The sequence below is a fragment of the Ursus arctos genome, unplaced genomic scaffold (assembly GCF_023065955.2).
Source record: "Ursus arctos isolate Adak ecotype North America unplaced genomic scaffold, UrsArc2.0 scaffold_5, whole genome shotgun sequence".
In the NCBI taxonomy this organism is placed as follows: domain Eukaryota; kingdom Metazoa; phylum Chordata; class Mammalia; order Carnivora; family Ursidae; genus Ursus; species Ursus arctos.
In genome coordinates, this window is record NW_026623067.1 from 20015182 (window position 1) to 20036621 (window position 21440).

The 21440-nt window shown below is 35.6% G+C and overlaps 1 protein-coding gene across 4 annotated transcripts in view; it reads left to right on the top strand.

Annotated features, from left to right (window-relative positions):
• DMXL1 (Dmx like 1) overlaps positions 1-21440 on the top strand; it is a 127984-nt gene that overhangs the window by 54641 nt on the left and 51903 nt on the right. For 2 of the 4 annotated variants that reach the window (XM_044387346.3, XM_044387347.3), the window contains exons 19-29: positions 338-445; positions 2534-2703; positions 3453-3550; positions 4543-4708; positions 6009-6267; positions 8085-9178; positions 9662-9853; positions 13002-13078; positions 16164-16291; positions 16809-17057; positions 17397-17510. In XM_044387346.3, coding sequence (XP_044243281.1) covers positions 338-445; positions 2534-2703; positions 3453-3550; positions 4543-4708; positions 6009-6267; positions 8085-9178; positions 9662-9853; positions 13002-13078; positions 16164-16291; positions 16809-17057; positions 17397-17510 — 2655 coding nt within the window. The remainder of the gene's footprint in view (positions 1-337; positions 446-2533; positions 2704-3452; positions 3551-4542; positions 4709-6008; positions 6268-8084; positions 9179-9661; positions 9854-13001; positions 13079-16163; positions 16292-16808; positions 17058-17396; positions 17511-21440) is intronic. The other 2 variants (XM_026507808.4, XM_026507807.4) reach the window with 1 other exon arrangement.

Consider the following 21440-nt stretch of genomic DNA (forward strand, 5'->3'; position numbering starts at 1 on the left):
AAAATTTAGTCACATTTTGATTTAAGTAAGATCAGATCTGAGGAGGTCGGGTGATAGAAAATATCACTAATCCTGAGCCAATTAATTCTCTTCAATATTTTTCAGAATATTTAGCTATGCTACTTTTGTCTGTAATGTATGGTTGTATAGAAGAAAGAAATGCTAGATAGTATTTAGACTTGATAGCTTTTGTTGGTTTCAGAATGTTTCGTCCCAGTATTTGGTGCTGTGACATATGCTACTTACCAGAATTATTAACATTTACTTGGATTTTGCTATTGAAATGGTTTTCTTATAAATACAAATAAGTAAATACTTTTTGTTTTGTTTTTTATAGGTGGAGAAACTCTTGATGAATGTGGGTTAAAATTTCTTTTGGCTGTTCGACTTCATACGTTCCTTACAACTTCCCTTCCAGCTTACCGAGCTCAGCTCCTTCACCAAGGTGATTTTAGTAGTAATCTACTCAAAGGAATGGGAGTAAAAGTAGAGAGAAGCTGGAGTACATTTCTTTGTTTTTGCCCAGATATGATAACAGTGACAACTTTGACACATTCTAAGTTTCCTTAATTTACTTGTAAAAATATTTATTTCCACTTAATTTTCTTTGCTTTAAATACTGGAAATTTTTTGGTAGATGGAAAGAGTTAATGAAGAAATGGATATTGGGCAATTGGATATTCCATGTTACATTTTCAAATGCATCATACATTAAAGGCCAATTAATACTGTTTTATTCCCTTTAACTTCTTTAGGTTATCTTCTTTCTCCTGTTTGACATTTATTGAAGTTCAGTTTTGTTGTTTTTTTTTTTAAGATTTTATTTATTTATTTGACAGAGATAGAGACAGCCAGCGAGAGAGGGAACACAAGCAGGGGGAGTGGAAGAGGAAGAAGCAGGCTCATAGCAGAGGAGCCTGATGTGGGGCTCGATCCCACAACACCGGGATCACACCCTGAGCGGAAGGCAGACGCTTAACCGCTGTGCCACCCATGCGCCCCTGAACTTCAGTTTTTTACCCAAAATTTGAGTAACATTTTTGTTACAGAAATAATATATATTCAATTTCTAGTTGTCTTACATACAGAGTACAGAACTTTTAAAGTAAAAATTCACTTACCCCCAAAACTACTGTTAACGTTAATGTGTATTTCAGAAATTAGTTTAGTAATCTTTCAGATACTCTTATGTAGTTAGGACTCCAAAGTAACAGAAATGCTGTACTGAAATTTAGGGTAACTTAAAACAGGGTATTTCTTGGCTAAGTGCCCAGGAAGCTCAGAGGTAGAGCTTCGTTCCAACATTATTGGATCTGTAGGTTTAAACAGTGTTATTGGTACTCCACAAGTTTGCCTCTGCTCAGTGGTGTCTGTCTCTGGCTCTCTCTTTTCCTTTCTTTCTGTCTTTCTGCTTCCTCCTTCCCCTCATTTTCTATTTAGCTTTGGAAAAGTAAAGCTTAAAATTCTAAGTCAAAGTGTTATTTATGAAACATTTTTGAACTTGGTTGAGAGATAATAGGAATATAAAAATAGTTTAGAATAGCAGTCTATTCACTGTGTAGGTGTATTTTTTTTTTAATTGCTGTTTCTTTCTTTCCAAAGACTTGGGTATAGTGGACACTTCATAGTCCTTGGCATTTGATATTAGTTTTAAATTTTGAGTCCATATATGTCAAAGCCACATCTTATAATTAAGCATGTACTTCACCCAGAAAGACTAAACAGAATGTACTGTGAAGAGATAAAATAGAAGCTCAACAAGAAATACCACACGTACCTGCCAGTTGGTTGAGAGAATTGCTGGTGTAGATGATGCTGTTTAAATAGAAAAGTATCTAACGTACTAGTTATTATGTGCCAGATACGGTACTATCCTAAATGCTTTAACTATAGTATTTTAGTCCTCACAACACCGTAATGAGGTGGTAGTGCCGTGATTATTCATTCACGTTTTATAAATGAGGAAATGGAGGAATCGGGAGACTAAGTAGCTTGCCCACAGCTTTGTAGTTAGGGTTTGGGCTGGGCTTATTGTATACATTCTGATTCCAGAGTCTACAGTCTTAAGTTCTGTTCAGTGTGCTGTCCCATCTACTTGATGTTCTTTTAATTCCATGGATTTAAATCCACAAAAACAAATGTTGGCCGAAGGACAGTGAGAGTCAGCAATGAAGAACAATCATTTCAGCATAGAATAAAGCTTTACGTGTTTCTCATTTTCTAAGAAAGGTCATGGGTAGTAGCTAAAGAACAAAAATAATCAGCATAGTGGCATTTGCATTTTTTATCTTTTAAAATATGTGTTTTAATTATAGAAAATATATGCTTACTATAGAAAACAATGAAGTGAGAGTTGTTAGGAGAAACAAGAAAAAAAAAACATATTCCCTCCAACCTTAATTACTTAATTGTAACTCTGTGAGTCTCATAAAAAGTTTAGACATTTTTATGGCAAATATGGAATACACATTTCTGATAATCATTATATAAACATTTATATTTCTTATAAACATTATTTTTTACGTTTCTTCAGGCCTGTCTACTAGTCATTTCGCCTGGGCATTTCACTCAGTAGCAGAAGAAGAGCTACTGAACATGTTGCCAGCCATGCAGAAAGATGATCCCACTTGGTCCGAACTGAGAGCAATGGGCGTGGGGTGGTGGGTCCGGAATACACGCACCTTACGCAAGTGCATAGAGAAGGTAAGCTGTATTTTATTTTGATATAAAAATGAATTCGGGGACGCCTGGGAGGCTCAGGCGGTTAAGCATCTGCCTTCAGCTCAGGTCATGATCCCAGGGTCTTGGGATTGAGTCCTGAGTCGGGCTCCCTGCTCAGCGGGGAGTCTGCTTCTCTCTCTCCCTCTGCTGCTCCCCCTGCTTGTGCTCTCTCTCTGCCTCCCCCAAATAAATAAATAAAATCTTTAAAAAAAATGAATTAATATATTCTGGATGTTTCTTAAAAGGACATTCCATATTTCCTTTCTTGTTTCTCATTTTTTAATTGAAGCAGTAAAATGCATTTAAATAGCCATTATATTTCAATATATCACATTAATGCAGGTTTTTATTGTTTATATTCTAATTCTTAAATTGCTAGTTGACACATTTATTTGGTAGCATATGTCTGATTTTTACAAAATAATGTGTACACATCTTTGGAAAAATAGTACCGAAGAGCTTGTAATGAAAAGCATTGTCCTGTGTTCCCACCTCTCTGTGTCTTTGGAGGCCACCATTAATTACTTTTGAAATTATAAAAAAATACATGTATGTCTGTGTATGTGTATATGTGTTCATCTGTGTGTGTATACATCCATGCATTAGTGTACTTACTTTCTAAATTTATTGAACATTTAAATACTGTGTGCCCCTCTTGAATGTGAGAGAAATTATTTTGTTTATTTAAAAGTTGTTTCTGTGATACTTTGACCAATATTTTCTAATTACAGGTAGCCAAAGCAGCCTTTTATAGAAAGAATGATCCTTTAGATGCTGCCATTTTTTACCTTGCAATGAGAAAGAAAGCTGTGATTTGGGGATTATATAGGTAGGTGAGAAAACTGTGCTTTAAAATGGAAAACTCTCCATGAGGAGTAAATGTATGAAGTAAAAGTAAAGATTTATTTTTCTTGTTAAGTGTGATTCTTGTAGATTCTTAGTTATTTTTGCATTTAAGGAGAGATTCATAAGAAAGAAGCTCAGGTATTTTCCAGAGCAAAAGAATCTTGATGAGGTCACTTTAGTTTGTTTTCAGGTGTATCAGTCCAGAAGAACATTTTTTGTTTGTTTATTTTAAGAACTTCCCATGATGCTTCTATAGAGCAAAGAACTAAACCAAAAACTTGCATCTGGAGTGGGAAAGATGAATTGGTGGAGTCTTGAAGAGGCAGGCATCCACCCTCTGCCTTATTACGAGCTCGTGGGCTGGGCCATCCCACCAAACTACCCTCCAGTGGTCTCTGACCTGACCCCACTCTTGAGCTAGGGTCGCTTGGAATTTTTCTCTCACTAGTTCTCAGCAAGACTTGATAAACACGATCACAAAAATAGTTCACCATTTATTTTGCATTCAGTTCCAGGTGATTCCATATGAATAGCAACCTTTGGGGGAAAATCATGGGCACCAGTCAGTTTTCTAAAAGACTAGATCTTTTAGGATTGTTTTGAATAAGGACAAATTCCTTAGGTTTTGATTACCATTCATGATCAGGTGGGCAGTGGGGGTGAAGGTGATTGATGAAGTTTAAATGGTGAAGTACCACACAAGTTTATATAAGTTATATATTTTGCATGGATTTAGGCATAATTTCTTGCAGTACTGCCAAAGCAGTTTTATCTCTGAGATTCATATGAAGAAGTAGATGTTTACTGGTAAGTAATCTTTTGCTCAGAAAAGGAGCAGATGTGTATATAGTACTTTATACACTGGCAAGTGTTCCTTTTGAGTCCTAATATTTAGATGGCTAACTTTGGTTCAAATTCGTTCTGATTGTGGAAACACTGTGTTTCAAATTTTTCATACATTTTTTTTCTTTCTAGATCCCAAAAAGACCCCAAGATGACACAGTTTTTTGGACACAATTTTGAGGATGAGCGATGGCGTAGAGCAGCTTTAAAGAATGCTTTTTCTTTGTTAGGCAAACAAAGATTTGAGCATTCTGCAGCCTTTTTTCTTTTAGCTGGTTGCCTCAGAGATGCAATTGAGGTAATGATGAAACTTTTTAAAAAAACCATTGTCATCCTTTTAAGCTTTTTCTGTGGGCTCAATTTTTTTTTTAATTTCAATATAAGTATAGTGGCTAAATACTTAGTACTATTTAACAGTGACTTTTAAAATTTTGCCATTTAGCTTGAATGATACTCATACAGAATGAAGATTAACCGCATTGTACTGGAGATAGTTGATCTAACTTTTAAGAATATTTATGAACACGTTAATGAAAAGTTTGTCCTATCAGTTTAAACATATGTGAATCTATATTTGACTCTGTCTTAGTTGATTAACCATAGCATATTTTTAACTGATTATTTTTCAGTAAACCTTAAAAAATTAAAACATTTAATGTATAACCTGTCTATCCCAAATTGCTCTCTTTTTAAAAAAAATGTATTAGCACAAAAGAGAGAGCAGGAGTGGAGGGGAGGGGGAGAGGGGGAAGGAGAATCAGACTGCCTGCTGAGCAGGAAGCCCAACACAGGGCTCAATCCCAATATCCCGGTATCATGACTTGAGCTGAAGACAGCTGCTTCACTGACTGAGCCGCCCAGGCATGCCTCAGATTGCCGATTTGCTCAGTTTCATACAAGTGATTCAGAACAGATGGGGAAGAGTAGAAGTTCAAGAAAAAAATGTCAGGACACTTGGGTGGCTCAGTAGGTTAAGTGTCTGCCTTCAGCTCAGGTCATGATCCCAGGGTCCTGGGATTGAGTCCTGCATCGTCACGTTAGGCTCCCTGCTTAGCAGGGAGTCTGCTTCTCCCTCTCCCTCTGGCCTTTCTCCTTGCTCCTGCTCTCTCTCTCTATCTCTCTCTCTCTCTCAAAATCTCAAAAAACAAAACAAAGCATCCGACTCTTGATTTCAGCTTGGGTCATGATCTCAGGGTCGTGAGATTGAAAGCCGAGTCAGGCTCTGTGCTGTGGAGCCTGCTTAGGATTTTCTCTCCCTCTTGCTCTGCCCCTCTCCCTGCTGTCTCTCTCTCTCTCTCTCTCTCTCTCAAAAAAAGAAAAAGACAAGAAAAAAAATGAAACAAAATGTCATTTGAATTGGATCTCTTGAGAGTTATTTAATATTTATAGGCTAATTCTTTTTGCAAGTAGGTATTTAGTACTAGCAGGTAGATTTGCTAAAGCAAGCAGTATATGTTTTATTTGTTATTATCTTTGTTCACTTAGTTCAGATATTAACATTGCCTTTTATTCATTCTAGTTATTGGTGAGTCAGTTGAGTGTATCTTAAAATGAAATATACCCCTGCTTATTTATGACCAGTAGTTCTTTTTTTGAAGGTATGTCTTGAAAAACTGAACGACATTCAGTTGGCTCTTGTAATAGCAAGACTCTATGAGTCTGAATTTGATACATCTGCAACATATAAATCTATTTTACGTAAAAAAGTTTTGGGGATTGATTCTGTCAATGAACTCAATTCACTGAACATAAATATGCATTATGATCCTTTTCTTCGGAGTATGGCATATTGGATTTTGGAAGATTATAGTGGTGCTCTGGAAACATTAATAAAGCAGCCTGTCAGAGAGGATGATGGTAAGCTGCATTTCTAAGATGTTAAAAATAAAGAGTTGTTAGTATTTGCTGGGTACAGAACACACCGTTGGGTGCTAAAGGTAATACAAAGCAAGTTGAAAACATGGACTAAGACTTTTAAGGTTTAGGTGGGAACAGAGTTATGTATGTGGTTTTTTGTTTGTTTGTTTGTTTGTTTGTTTTTTGGGTGGGGGATTCCTTTTTTCAGAAAAATCCTTTGAAAACCAAGAACTTTGGATTTTCTGTTTTTATAAAATCAATGTATTGAACATAAGTACTATCAACATTTCAGTATAAATTTTGGAGAAAATAGTGTGTAAGGGTGGTTTTCTTAGGTGGAAGTTTGTGTATTTGTCAGTTTTATAATTTTTATAATAAAAATATTCTGTGTAAAGATTTAAGTGATATGATTAATTTTTTATGAGAGTGTAGTAGAGAATTTCTTATAACTTATTTTTTGGGGATCTACTTCTGCCTTTTGTTTTAGAAATACCATTTGCTGTAGCTTTTCTGGAGGTTAGTATAAAATGGAAATCTTTGTATAAATTATATAAAAGTGATGATATATGCTTTTCAAATATTTTTCCATAGGTAGAATTGAATTGGTTCTGATAGCTGGTATCATAGGTGTCATATCGTTTGGAATACTAACTGGCAAGGATTTTAGTTCATGGCTTTTTACATAACATCCTTTAATTAGGAAGTGTATCGTGTGTCTTACTGTGAAAGACTTGTGAGAAAGCCATATTCAGTTGTTCAAGCGTCCTGGCCATCTGAGCTGAAGATTTCCATACTGGCTTCTATGTAATGATGGGGGAAAAGAAAAGGCCTTTTCTTGTCACATTTTTATGCCTACACATATTCATGTCAAAAACATATTTTGATTCGGAATTAATATGTGATCACATACTTTTAGAGCCAATTAAATCTGTATTCTAGAAGAAAATTTTAAAAGGTAATAGCGGCTTGGACCAGGATGATAGGAGTGGAGGCAGAGAAAAATGGTTGGATTTGGAATATAATTTTCAGGTGGAGTAGATAGGATTGGATATGGAATGTAAAGGGAGTAAGAGTCAATTTTGAAAACTCCTCTAAGTTTTTAGCTTGAGATAAATGATATGGGCAAGACCAGGAGCAGGTGTGGGAGAGTGTTGTTTTAGCTAAAGAAGACTTCTCTGGTAATGTGACCTGTGAGCAGAGACCTGAGTGTCATGAGGTCAGTGTAATTGCTTATTGGGTCAAGAGTGGTTTATGCTAAAGGCTCACTAAAAAGGCTTTGAGGCAAGACTGTGTGCACGGAAATGGAAATGTAATGTAGGCATGTGGATATAGCAGTTTAGATTTATAGGGTAAAGTTGGGCCTTAAATAGATACACAAGTTATCCATGTCTTGATGGTGTTTGGAGCCGTGGGACTGTATGAGTTGACTCATGGAGTATAGATGGAACAGAAGTCAAGCCTTGAACTCAGGGACACTCTTAACCTTCTAAAGTAGAGATGAGGAAGATTTAGCAAAGCAGACTGGGAAGGAATGTTGAGGGAAGTAGGAGAATAAGAACTTTGAGTGTGAAATTGGGTGTTTTAAATAATTTTATATTGTTACTTGAAGAGATGTGAAATCATTATAACTTTTGTTTTTCTTTTGTGTTAAAACACTTCAATTACAAATATATTCTTGTGTATCCAATGCTGTGTATTAGAGGTTCTCTTAGTAAAATGTTGTTGAAAGACCAGGTAGATAAGGGGCCATAGTAGAGAAAAAGGACTGCAGTATAACTCTTGAACTTTTCTTAGCTGATAAGTGAATTATCTTTCAGATCAAGTCATGACGTCAACCTGTAATCCTGCAGTTTTTAATTTCTACAATTATCTGAGAACACATCCTCTTTTGCTAAGACGTCATTTTGGATCATCTGATATATTGTCCACACACATGAGTTTAACAGGAAAAAGTGGGCTGGCAGGAACAATTAATTTAAGTGAAAGAAGATTATTTTTTACTACTGCCAGTGCTCATTTGAAAGCTGGCTGCCCTATGTTAGCTTTGGAAGTATTATCGAAGATGCCAAAAGTCATCAAGAAAACAAAACCATTTTGCAGAACATCTGGTTTTCTGGATACTAGTAAAGACTGTTCTCCTTCTTCTCCATTAAAATTGGATACAAGGGAAGATAAGTCTTCTGCTGTTGATTGGTCACAGTCACTAATGAATGGTTTTGGATCTTCTTCAGAAGGTTCCTCAGAGAAGCAGTCAAACTCTACTCTTTCTTTTGACTGGAGCCAACCGAGTGTTGTATTTCAGGATGACTCTTTAGAATTAAAATGGGACAGTGATAATGATGAAGAAGATGAGGATCTCCCTATTTCAATGAAAGAACTAAAACCTTTACAGAGGAAAATGGGGGAAAAAATAGATGAAACAAGTTCCAATTACACAGAATCTCTCAGCACACTAGATGAAAATGACATTTTAAGTCCATCGGAAGATATAATTGCAGTTCAATTAAAATTTAGAGCATGTTTAAAGATTCTTACAGTAGAACTTCGTACGTTATCTACAGGCTATGAAATAGATGGTGGAAAACTGCGTTATCAACTCTACCACTGGCTTGAAAAAGAGGTGATAGCTCTTCAGAGGACTTGTGACTATTGTTCAGATGGCGAAGACTTACAGGCTGCATTTGGCCAAAATGGAGATGAATTTGGATTAAATGGAGATGTTGAAGATTTGCTTCAGCAAACAAAAGTGAAACAGTTGAGAGAAAATTTTCAGGAAAAACGACAGTGGCTTTTGAAATATCAGTCACTCTTGAGGATGTTTCTGAGTTACTGCATACTTCATGGGTCCCATGGTGGCGGTCTTGCCTCTGTGAGAATGGAATTGATTTTGCTTTTACAAGAATCTCAGCAGGTATGTAATTTAGACGATCGCCAGCTAAAATAGTACACATAGGAGAAATGGCTTTTGGTATTGTTCTGAACTTTTGTCTTTAAATATTAAAATTTTTGGTTTTCTTTATTATGGTTGTTATAAGGAATGCTGTTTTTTGTGGTGCTATGTATTATGAATTTGTGGAGTTGTGTGTGTGTGATGGTTTCAGGATCATTCAGCATCGGGCCCTGTGATCAGGTGAATTCATACTCTGAATTCTTGTCTGAGTGCCGTGTGAGGTGATAAGCTTCTCATTCGGATAAGAGGGTATTGTCCCCTCGTTTTTCAATATCGTTGGTGGAACATTGACCTCCTCAGGTCCCATCTAACTCTATAAAAGTTTCTGTCAGGCTTTTCATTTTTAATTGTTTTAAAGTTTTTCCCAAGAGACCCCTGAATTAGTTAAGTAATGGATTTTAACTATAAAGAGTCGATTAACCTTCTTTTCCCTTCGTTTTTAAGGAAACCTCAGAACCAATATTTCCCAGCCCTCTGTCAGAGCAGACCTCGGTACCCCTCCTCTTCGCCTGTACAGCCAGTGCCAAGACCGTCGTTGCCAACCCGTTACTGCACCTCAGTAACCTCACACATGATATTCTGCATGCCATCATAAACTTTGATTCACCACCCCATCCTGACATCCAGAGCAGTAAAGTAAGTACACTTGGGTCGTTTTTTAAAACTTAGGTACTTATTATGATAAAACCAAAAGAAAAAGGTAAAGCAGCACTTTTTAGAAACAATTTTAAACATCAGACTACACATAGGAATTGTTACATTACCACTTATATATATTTTTTGATCAAGGAAAACTTGCAGTTGTAGGCCAGGCTCACCTCATTTTGTTCTTAACCCAGTAGGGTACTTGAGTTTTTAATCACAGTGCTAGTTAGTTACTCTTATTTAGCCACTTTAGTAAGGTAAGAGTAATGGGTTTGTATACAGATACACGAGTAGTTCTTTTAGTATTACACTCAGGCAAAAAGCTGATTGCCTTTTAAAATAGAAACTTTTAGAAATAAGTTTGGTGTAAAATTCTTAATATACAAGTAAAGTTTTCCTCTGTTAATATTAAAACATTATATATTTTAAGGATAATGTAAGTATTTTGCCTCTGTTGTTTCTCTATGCCAGGCAGTGTTTTATTAATCAGCTACAGCAGAATCACCTGGCATGCTTATTAAAAGTTTGAATTCTTAAGTTGACTCCAAACCTACTGAATCAGTGTGTGAGTGTGAGTCCCAAGAATATGTATTTTTTAGGAGGTTTCTCAGGTGATTCTGATGCATAACTGGTCATATAGTTATCTAATCATCCACATCATCTTGCCATCCATCACCACTGCCTTTATGACCCATTAATATCACACTTCATGTTTCATCTTTACTCTCCAAACATACTGAAATCCTTTAAAGCATGACCAAGTTTGACTATTTTTCTCTCTTTTTTTTTTTTTTTAATAGTCTGTCATCTGGTTCTCGCCCACCTCACAGGCTGTGATATCACACCAGTTCGATATTCTGCTTGCTTAATGGTAGCCTCTCCTACAGTTTTACCCTCTTGGATAACCTTAACCCTTGTGATTTACTTTTGTCACTTTTCCTGGACTCTTCTGTAGTATAAATGGCCACATGGTGTGTGATATAGTAAGGAATTTAATTTCCTCCAGATTGTGCTCATTTTAGCCAAGCTGTATCTCATATTTAATTCGAATAGTAAGCATACACAATTTTAATAATAAGCAGCTTTTGCTGCTTAAGAACCACTCCAAAGCATTAGTATCTTCAAATGGCCATCATTTATTTTGCTTAGGATTCAGTGCGTTTTCTTCTCAGTTCTTCTAATTTGGGCCGGCTGGACTGGCCTCTGGATATTTTCCTTTGTCTTTGGTCAGCTGGTAGGCTGGCTGAATTCTGGATTAGGATGGCCGTATTTACATTTTTGGTGGTTGGCAGACTATATCCAGGGATGATAGGGGAATCTGGGTCATATGCATCTCATCAACTATCAAGCAAGCCCAGGTTTTCTAGAAAAAAAGAACCAATAGGACGTGTGTGTGTGTGTATAGAAAGAGAGAACTTTGTTTTATAAGCGATTGGCTCACATAATTATGGAGGCTGAGAAGTCCCAAGATTGGCGGTCGTCAAGCTGGAGACCCAGGACCTATTGTGTAGTTCCAGTCTGGGTCCAGAGGCCTGAGAACCAGGAGAGCCAATAAAGTGTAAGTTCTAGTCTGAAAGCCAGTGGGCTTGAGACCCAAGAAGAGCCAGTGTTTCTGTTCTAGCCCAGAGGCTGGAAAACACCCAATGTTCCAGCGCAGGGCAACCAGGCAGAAGTTCCCTTTTTACAGCTTTATTGTTCTATTTAGGTCTTCATCTGATTGGATGAGGCCTACCCACATTAGGGAGAGCAGTCTTCCTTACTCAGTCTACCACTTCTACCAATGTTAATTGCATCCCCCATCGGCCTTACAGATAAACACCCAGAATGTTTGGCCAGGGCACCCCTTGATCCAGTTAAGTTGATACATAAAATTAACCATCACGCCTAGGTTATTTCACATACTGGTTGCAGGGATTTAAAAAGCAGCAAGAGTAGAATCTGTAAGGCCTTTTGAGGACTAGGTTCAGAAATCACATATCATTTTGCCCTCTTGGTCAAAGGAAGTCCCAAGGCCAGTCCAGATACAGTAATGGAGAAATAGACTCCCCTTTTATTGGAGAAGCTAGAAAATATTCTTTTTTTTTTTATAATTTTTATTTTGTTATATTAGTCATCACACAGTACATCCCCAGTTTTTGATGCAATGTTCCATGATTCATTTTTTGCGTATAACACCCAGTGCACCATGCAATACGTGCCCTTACTACCCATCACCGGCCTATCCCATTCCCCCACCCCCTCCCCTCTGAAGCCCTCAGTTTGTTTCCCAGAGTCCACAGTCTCTCATGGTTCATTCCCCCTTCTGTTTACCCCCCCTTCATCCTTCCCTTCCTAGAGAAGCTAGAAAATATTCTGATCATTTTTGTAATTTCCCATATTTGGACTTGCTGTCTTCATTTTTATGGTGATATTCTTGATTTTAATTCATACCACACATCTTATTGATAATTGAAAGGGAAATAGCAATTTGATTTTCATCTCTGACTCCCATTTTTATCTACATAGAAGACCATCATACTTCATGATTAGATCGAGTACCTAGTGTTTTAAATAGTCTAATCTAGTTTGCTTTCTGACCTAGGTGTGCGTCTCAGATCTACCTCTCTCATTGCTTGTCATGCCATGTTTAGAGCCTTCTCTTTCTCAGTACAAATGTTTGCCCTTCAGTTGCTGTCTTTCAAACCTTTCTCTAAATAATTGCACTTTCTTTAGATTGCTTGTTTTCTCTAGTAGCTAGAATATATGGTACCATATGCTTCAGTGACCTGTCCATAGGTAAACTCTCATTTATCACACTGAGCTTTTACATATTTTGGTTGAGGAAGCAGGTTGAATCTTGGAGAGTTTTCTTTTAATACATGGCTTATGCACTACTGAATAGCTAACATCTCTTCCCATTTGTTCTTGAAATAAAAATTAGGTAGCAGGTGTCTGTGTTTTATGATTTCTGCCAACGGCCTTGGTGTTTTTAATTTGTAGTGCGATCTCTATAGGCATAAATGATTGTTAAGGAAAAAACGGAAACAGTTTTTAAGGACAGTAGTTTTTCCATCTTTTTTACATTGCTAGATTATTGTAGCTCTTGAAACAAGTTTGATTTTTTAAAAGTTGTACTTAATTTTGTTTGTTTGTTTTTCAGGTATATGTAATGCATACTTTAGCAGCCTCACTTTCTGCTTGTATTTATCAGTGCCTTTGTGGTAGTCATAACTACAGGTAAATACCTTTTTGTGAAATTTAGGACTGTTTGCGGTAACTGATGAGGTTTCAGAATTTGTGTACTTTTGCGGTAGAAAAAATTATGACAGTCTGAATAATGCAGAAAGCATTTGAAGTGATGAGTACTATTTTTCCATCTTTGAATTTTAGCTTCTGTCTTTATGGCAAATGAATGTTAAGTAGACCCTTGTCAGCATAACTAATTTAGCTAACTTTTATTGATCACTGCCTAATGCCAGGCATTGTGATATGCACTAAGATAAGTTCTCCTTTCTTGAGGTCCGTCTAGTTAGAAACAATCATAGAAGTTGATAAGTGATACATGTAACATGACATTGCACTGAAGTGATAAGTACTATAGTATAGTTATAATTATATATATATTATTTATATTTATAAACTATAATATTATAATGTACTATATTGTATAATTATAATATAGTGAAAGGCTCAGGAAGCACAAAGGAAGGAGTAACTGACTTGAAATAGAGAAAAATTTTACCAAAGAGTGATGTTTATGATTTTTCTCTTTATAGCCTAAGGTTTCACTATAATTTAGCTAGACTTTTAAAACATACTGTTTGACACTTTGGTATCTTCCTTTGGTCTGACACTTTGGTATCTTTGAAATCCTCTGTCCTTTTTTAAAAATTTTTATTTAAATTCCAGTTAGTTAACATAACAGTGTAATATTCATTTTAGGTGTACAATATAGTGATACAACACTTCATCACCTTGTGATGCCCTCCTTATTCCCCATCACCTGTTTCACCCATCCCCCCCCCCCACCTCCCCTCTGGTAACCCATCAGTTTGTTCTCTAGAGTTAATAATCTGTTTCTTGGTTTGCCTCTCTTTTCTTTTTCCCCTGTGATCCTTTGTTTTGTTTCTTGACTGTATTTCTTTAAATTTTTTTTTTAAGATTTTATTTATTTATTTGACAGAGACAGCCAGTGAGAGAGGGAACACAAGCAGGGGGAGTGAGAGAGGAAGAAGTAGGCGCCTAGCGGAGGAGCCTGATGTGGGGCTCTATCCCAGAACGCTGGGATCAAGACCTGAGCCGAAGGCAGATGCTTAACGACTCTGCCATCCAGGCGCCCCTTCTTGTCTTCTGTCCCCTGTTTCTTACTAGACAGGTATTGGAGCTTACAGGTTTCTCTTATTTTCCTTTTAGCTTTCATCTCATATTGTTTTCTTTATTTATTTTTGCTTCATTTCAGGAGAAATCCTGGTTTCATTTTTCAGACTCTCACTCCTTCTTCAGCAATGTCTTATCTTTTATTTAGCCTGAGTTCGTGTTTTAGAAATTGTTTTTCATTTTTAAGATCTCCTTGTTGATTTTAATGGCCACTTTTATTTTTATAACTTATTGTCTGTATTTCTTAATTGTTTTAACCTCTCTGAGTATAAAGCACCTTCTGTCATGTTCTTATAAGTCTGCTTCCTCAGGTGCAGGTCATTCACTGAGTTTGTTGTTTCTTACATGATTTAGCCTTCCTTGGTGTTGATTTTTGCTTGTCTTATGTGTTTCAATTCTCCCTCCCATGGGAGTCTCAATTTACTAATCTGTTTCTATATTCCCAAGGTAGCTTCAACTTGATTTCTTTGGCCTTTGTCCTCCAAGAGTTCACTTTCTTGTTACTGATTGTGGCTTTATTTTTATCAACGTATCTTTATCTTTTTTCATCATTTCCATAGATTTAATGTAGCAGGGGGCTTTTTTTGTTGGCAACCTGCCATCTCGAAGCTGCAAAGTAAAGCAAGTGAAACTATTTACAAATGCATCAAAATGTTATGACCGATAGAAGACTTGACAGTCAGAGCAAATCTAAACCAGTAAATGTGCTGTATTTAAATATGACATTCAGGGGCGCCTGGGTGGCACAGCGGTTAAGCGTCTGCCTTCGGCTCAGGGCGTGATCCTGGCATTCTGGGATCGAGCCCCACATCAGGCTCCTCTGCTATGAGCCTGCTCTCCCTCTCCCACTCCCCCTGCTTGTGTTCCCTCTCTCTCTGGCTGTCTCTATCTCTGTCAAATAAATAAATAAAATATTTTTTAAAAAATAAATACATAAATAAATATGACATTCATTTACTTCACATTTGATATAGGAATTTCTGAGAGGATTTAACAAAAACTTTTGTACCATCTTCTGTCAGATGTATTTCATAGTTTATGTCAAGCTGCAAGTTCCTTTGTTCATTGATCTATTTATTTAGTTTTAATTTAAAGTGCCATTTACGTGGAGAAGCTGAATTGTGTAAATTTCCAAATTGTGTAAAACACTCCCCCCTTTTGCTTTCATAACCTTGTATGCGTAGGTTTTGTCTCTAAAAGCAATATGATAGGGGTGCCTGACTCTTGATTTCGTCTAGGGTCATGATATCAGGGCTGTGGGATCAAGCTGCACTTCCGGCTCTGTGCTGGGTATGGAGTCTGCTTGGGATTCTCTCTCTCCCTATCCCTCTGCTCCCCTTTCCTCCCCACTCACTCTCTCTCAAAAAAAAAAAAAAAAGAAAAGAAAAGCAATATGATAAAATTATTTCTGTCTGATTCCTCCACCAGACTATAAATTTCATGGATATAAAAACCACATTTTACATTATATCCCTGGTACCTTGTGCATATACCTGATGTAACCTATCCTGATGTAGGGTCGACAGCCATTAAGTATCAAACTCAACCTAAACTTTATTTTCAACCAGATAACCTTGTTTTGAACTTTGATAGAATAGCTTGCTATTTGTGGTCAATAGTGATTTAGTTTTCTCATTTGTATATTCTATATCTTTCATTAAATAAATATACTTAAAACCTATCACATGTATTTTAATTTAGAAAATTTGCATGTTTGCACTTAAAGGATACTTGGTTTTAATATATCACCAGACTATATAGAACAGTACTTAGATCAGTAATAGCAGCATAACTAATAAAAATTTGAATTTTAAGATACCCTAGAAGTTAGATCTAAAACATGGAAATATTACATGTGAAATTCATTTTAGATCATTATATTTCATTATTATTTTCATATATTGTTATTATAGATTATTCTTATTTAAATGTTTTCTTCTCTTAGTTCATTTCAAACAAATCAGTTTACTGGAATGATGTATCAGACGGTACTGCTTCCCCATCGACATTCTTTGAAAGCAGGAAGCTTAGATGAAGCAATAACTCCTAATACATCACCAGCACAATGGCCAGGTATAAATAATTTATGTATATATATATATATATATATATACGTAAATAAATATATGTGAATTTTTTCTTAGCCTTATTGAATTTAATCAGATGAGGAAAAAGTATATTAGGTGTGGTTTTTCTTCCTGATAATCACTGTTCAATATTGTTAGAATTGATACCACTTCAGTATTTACCACTCATTATAAATTTCGCAGTTACTTAACATTGGTATTTCCTTGGCCATTTTACTAAAATGACTCAAATGTTTTGTTGTATCACTTGTTACAATTTTTTGTCATAATAGAAAAACATTTGTTGTGGGAATTAAATTTATGTATCAGATTTGTATTAGATAATAGATTTTCACTGTTTCTCTATATCGAACAAATGCTCAGTATTTGTGCATTAACTGTATATAACTTCTAGTCTGTGAACCTAGAGAAGAAAAAACTTTAATCCTGATCTAATAATTAAAAAATATAGTTTTTTATTTTTAAAATTTATTGTCAGTGGTAGCTGTGTTTGTTTGTTCTAGGAATCACGTCTCTGATTCGACTTTTGAATTCTTCTGGCGAGGAAGCCCAGTCAGGGCTTACAGTCTTGCTCTGTGAGATTCTCACAGCTGTGTATCTGAGTCTCTTCATCCATGGCCTGGCAACACATTCTAGTAATGAACTGTTTCGGATTGTGGCCCATCCTCTGAATGAAAAAATGTGGTCTGCTGTGTTTGGTGGAGGTGCACATGTTCCCAGCAAAGAACACACACACTCGAAAGCTTTACCCGGTTAGTGCTCTCGTGTTTGTTTGTTTGTTTATTTTTAAGACTGAAACTTAATTTCTTCGTCTGAATGATAACTTTGTCAAGTGTAATTACATTTTAATTTATTCACAGAAAGTTTTTGTTACAGATCATTTTCTTAAAGCATGAACAAATGGTGAAAATGCAGTGTCAGGTTTCTGGTGTAGTTTTCAAACTAAGACACTTGTGCACCAGTGATTAGAACTATCTAATGTGGTTTTCTTAAATCTTTTGCTGTTGAAATGATCATTTGTTTTTGAAATATACTGTAACACTGGTCTTTGTTCTATCCCAAATACAGATTCTCTCTTCTTTCTTTGGCAGGAAGGCACTTTGCTATGCCTAGCCCCCACCAGGTAGTGGTATTCTCCATGGAATGTGTGGGCTTTACGAAAGCTCTTTCAACCATCAGTTCTCGTAGCCCTCCCAGTCGTGCAGGCAAGATACTAGCTTTAGAAATAGGCTCTTACGGCTCAGCTTGCTTTGTGTTGTTTTGGAGGGGTTGGGGTACCTTGGGCCCGTTTTATTTTGTATGGCACTTAAAATAGAAAATAAACCTTTAATCAAGCCATATTTCTGATTTAAAATAATGATTAACATTTCAGAAAACCATCTCTGCTTTTTATTCTGCTTTTAAATTATTTCCTTTGATGTTTTCTATTGCTTAGACTTTAACATCTTTTTAAATGTGTAGAAATAAATGTCAGTGCTAATCATGGTAAATCAGACTATGGCTTGAAATGTCTGGAAAACATTTCCAATGAGGCTGCTTTATGTTTTGCATACTATGATTCTGGCCATTAGGGGTTTTGGATTTCTAAGTGTTCATAATACCAGGAAAAGTAATTATTTTAAACAACTGTATCCCTGTTTCTAAACTTTTTAATATTGAAACTATATATATATTACATCTTGACATGAAAAGAATCTTCATAATACCTTCTACCTAGCTGTTAAATTTTCTTTTTGTAATTTAGTAGCCCATATGTGATAATCTTAGTTTTCATATTTTTAAAAATACTTTCATTTTTATGACATCTCTTCTAATTTTTAAGGAGTAGTTCCCTCTGCTTCATTTTTTATATGGACAAAAAAGAAAAAGACTAACTTTTCATGAAATTTGCTTTGGAATATATATTATATATTAAATATACATATATATATATATATGTATATTTAACTTCAGCTATCTGAATCCAATTAAAGAAAAACTTTCAAAGTCTAAGAGGGAGTAAGATTTATAGCTCTACTGAGAGTACCATTAAAGAAACTGGTAAACTAATTGTGGCCCTGTTTTTAATGTGTCCTAAGAGAAAATCATATAAAACTTTGATCTGGTTAATATGAAATGTTAAAAAGGGATAAATTCTTGCTATGGAATGTCCAAATACCTGTAAAATTAAAAATATTCTTACTAGGGGCACCTGGGTGGCTCAGTCGTTAAATGTCTGCCTTCAGCTCAGGGCGTGATCCTGGATCCCTGGGATCGAGCCCTGCATCAGGCTCCTCCCCTGGGAGCCTGCTTCTTCCTCTCCCACTCCCCCTGCTTGTGTTCCCTCTCTCGCTGGCTGTCTCTCTCTCTGTCAAATAAATAAATAAATAATCTTTAAAAAAAAATATTCTTGCTAACCAGTCACCAGGTCTCAATTCCAACCATTTCTACTGAGCACAGATGTGTAAAGAACGTTACTCAAAGTCTTAAGTTCTTTGTTGAACCACTCAGTTTTAGTTGTTTCTACACACAAATACCATTATATAAATTATCTTATAGGTACCATCATAATCTGTATTCCATCACTTACTGAACCCTAAATAGTCAAAGTGACTGAAAATTACCTGCATCTGTACATTTAATGCCTTGGTGGCAAATAACACAGAATACTTAAAATGTGTGGTTCACTTAGTGCTAAGGCCACATCCAGGTTATGTGATACTCATCTGTCTTTGAGAACCCAGAAACTATGTGGTATCAATCATAGATGTAACTTAGTGCCAGAAGAGGAATTAAAGTCACTGTTTGTTTTCCTTGTTCTGGTGTAAATTCTGATTTCAGTTTTCTTTGCAATGATGGTCTCATGAACTAAATTATTATTTTTCTTTTTTTCTTTTTTTCCTTTTTATTTAAATTCAGTTAGCCAACATATAGTACATCATTATCATGAACTAAATTATATTTCTCTCTACACATCTTTTATATACTTAATGCACTAATATTTTTAGTGACAAAATTTAAATATGACTAAGCTTTGTAATGTAAGAAAATGGTAGATGATTTCTGTTAGATTTCAGTTTGGCAGGTTAGAATGCTTAACAAAAATGTTGATGTAATCAGTAATTTATTATTATTTTTTTAATCAAATTTAATTTGGTGAATTGCACATCATATATTAATGAAGGATTTTTTTCCTAACAAATTAGTGCAAGTGTATGTTCGTGGAGTTAGGAATTATTTTGTTATTATGGTTAATTTTTAAAATAGATAATCAGGTGAGCAATAGCAAGTTTGGAAAAATGATTTTTTTTTCTGCTAACAGAAATCCATACTTTGCTTTTTATTGCATATGATAAAGCAAAGCAGTGTTTTTATTGAAGATTTTTTATTGTATTTTGTCATATTTGCAATTATGAGAACTGTGAATTTTCCATCTTCATCTTGATAAATTTATAGTAATGATTTTTTTTATGTCCTCACATTGAGGAATAAAATATAAAATGAATATTTTATTTGTGGTAAGCATATCTTTTTTTTTTTAACTATGAGACTGCTGATGATGTTTTAGACATTTTAAAGTATATTTTTGCCATTTGATTATTTATGTTAAATATGGATCAGAAAATCCAAATGTTTTGCTTTTCCCTTAAAACTTGTATAAAAATAAAATTTTTCTATTCAGTATTTAGTGGTTATAGATGTCATTGCTATCCTTCCTTTAGCAAAATATATAAAACAGTAACACTTCTTGACCAGAAAAAGTATAAGACTTCAGCATTTTTAAAATAGAAAATGATCAGCTGTTTACAGATGAATATGCCCAATAATTGTAACTGGCTACTGAACCGAAAAATAACTAGTTTGCCGGAGAAGGGAATACATCTTTTGTTAGACTCCTTGGACAGACATTTTTTTGAGGGATAGATACAAATTTTCATTAAAAAATTATTCATTTCATAACTACCATATTTGTCCTTTTGTGACAGGCTTATTTCACTTGGCACAATGTCCTTAAGGTTCATCCATGTGTGGCACATGATAGAGTTTTCTTTGTACAGCTGAGTAATATTTCAATGTATGTATGTACTCCTTTCTCACTTTTAATAAGTCTTTTGAGCCGGAGCTGAAATCTTAACAGGCACATCTGCATCGTGGTCTTCAGGGTGATGGAAAAGTAGTGTGATCTCCAGATTTTTTATTGCGTAACCCTATCCACAAAACATGCTTGAGCAAATCCTCAGTATGTGTGTGTTTACTTATTTATAAATACACGTACTCTTGCTGATCCAGATATTAAACATTGACAGATTTTTTTCTTCCCCTTACCACTTCCCTCCCCTTCTCCCATCCCCCCTTTCTTGTTCTTCCTCTACTGCCTTCTCCTCTTTCTCTTTCTCCTCCTCCACTCCTCCTTCTCACCCTGTTTCTCTTCTCTTCCTTTTCCTCACTTCTGCTTATTAAAAAATAAATCTAAGTAGGGGCGCCTGGGTGGCACAGCGGTTAAGCGTCTGCCTTCGGCTCAGGGCGTGATCCCAGCGTTACGGGATCGAGCCCCACGTCAGGCTCCTCCACTATGAGCCTGCTTCTTCCTCTCCCACTCCCCCTGCTTGTGTTCCCTCTCTCGCTGGCTGTCTCCATCTCTGTCGAATAAATAAATAAAATCTTTAAAAAAAATAAAAAATAAAAATAAATCTAAGTAGTAATTGTAATATTTTCTTTCCATATTCCAGAGAACCACTTTGAACACCAACTACCTTGGAAACTACTTGCTCTGTGATTTGGAGACAAATCACTACTTTCTACTAAGATAGTCATCATTTTATTTTTATAGGTACTTATGAAGCAGGTACAAGGTACTACCGTACCCTAGCGATCCTTGAGAGTCAGTCTTTCTAAAATCTGGAAAATATCACCTGTCAGACCTTTTTTAGCATTAATTTTATTCTTTGAGGATTAATAAATACCTTAAATTTACTACTCCTTGAATCTGTTTTGGTCTTTTCCTTTTAAGAATCTTTGAAGTTTACTTGCAAAGTCATGTTTTACATATAATTTTGAGAATTTGTTTTTTTATTTAATTTGTGTTGGCCTATATTTGTACTTCTCAAATTTTTTGCCTGAGGATGCTAAAGGGGAGTAAATATATATATATATAT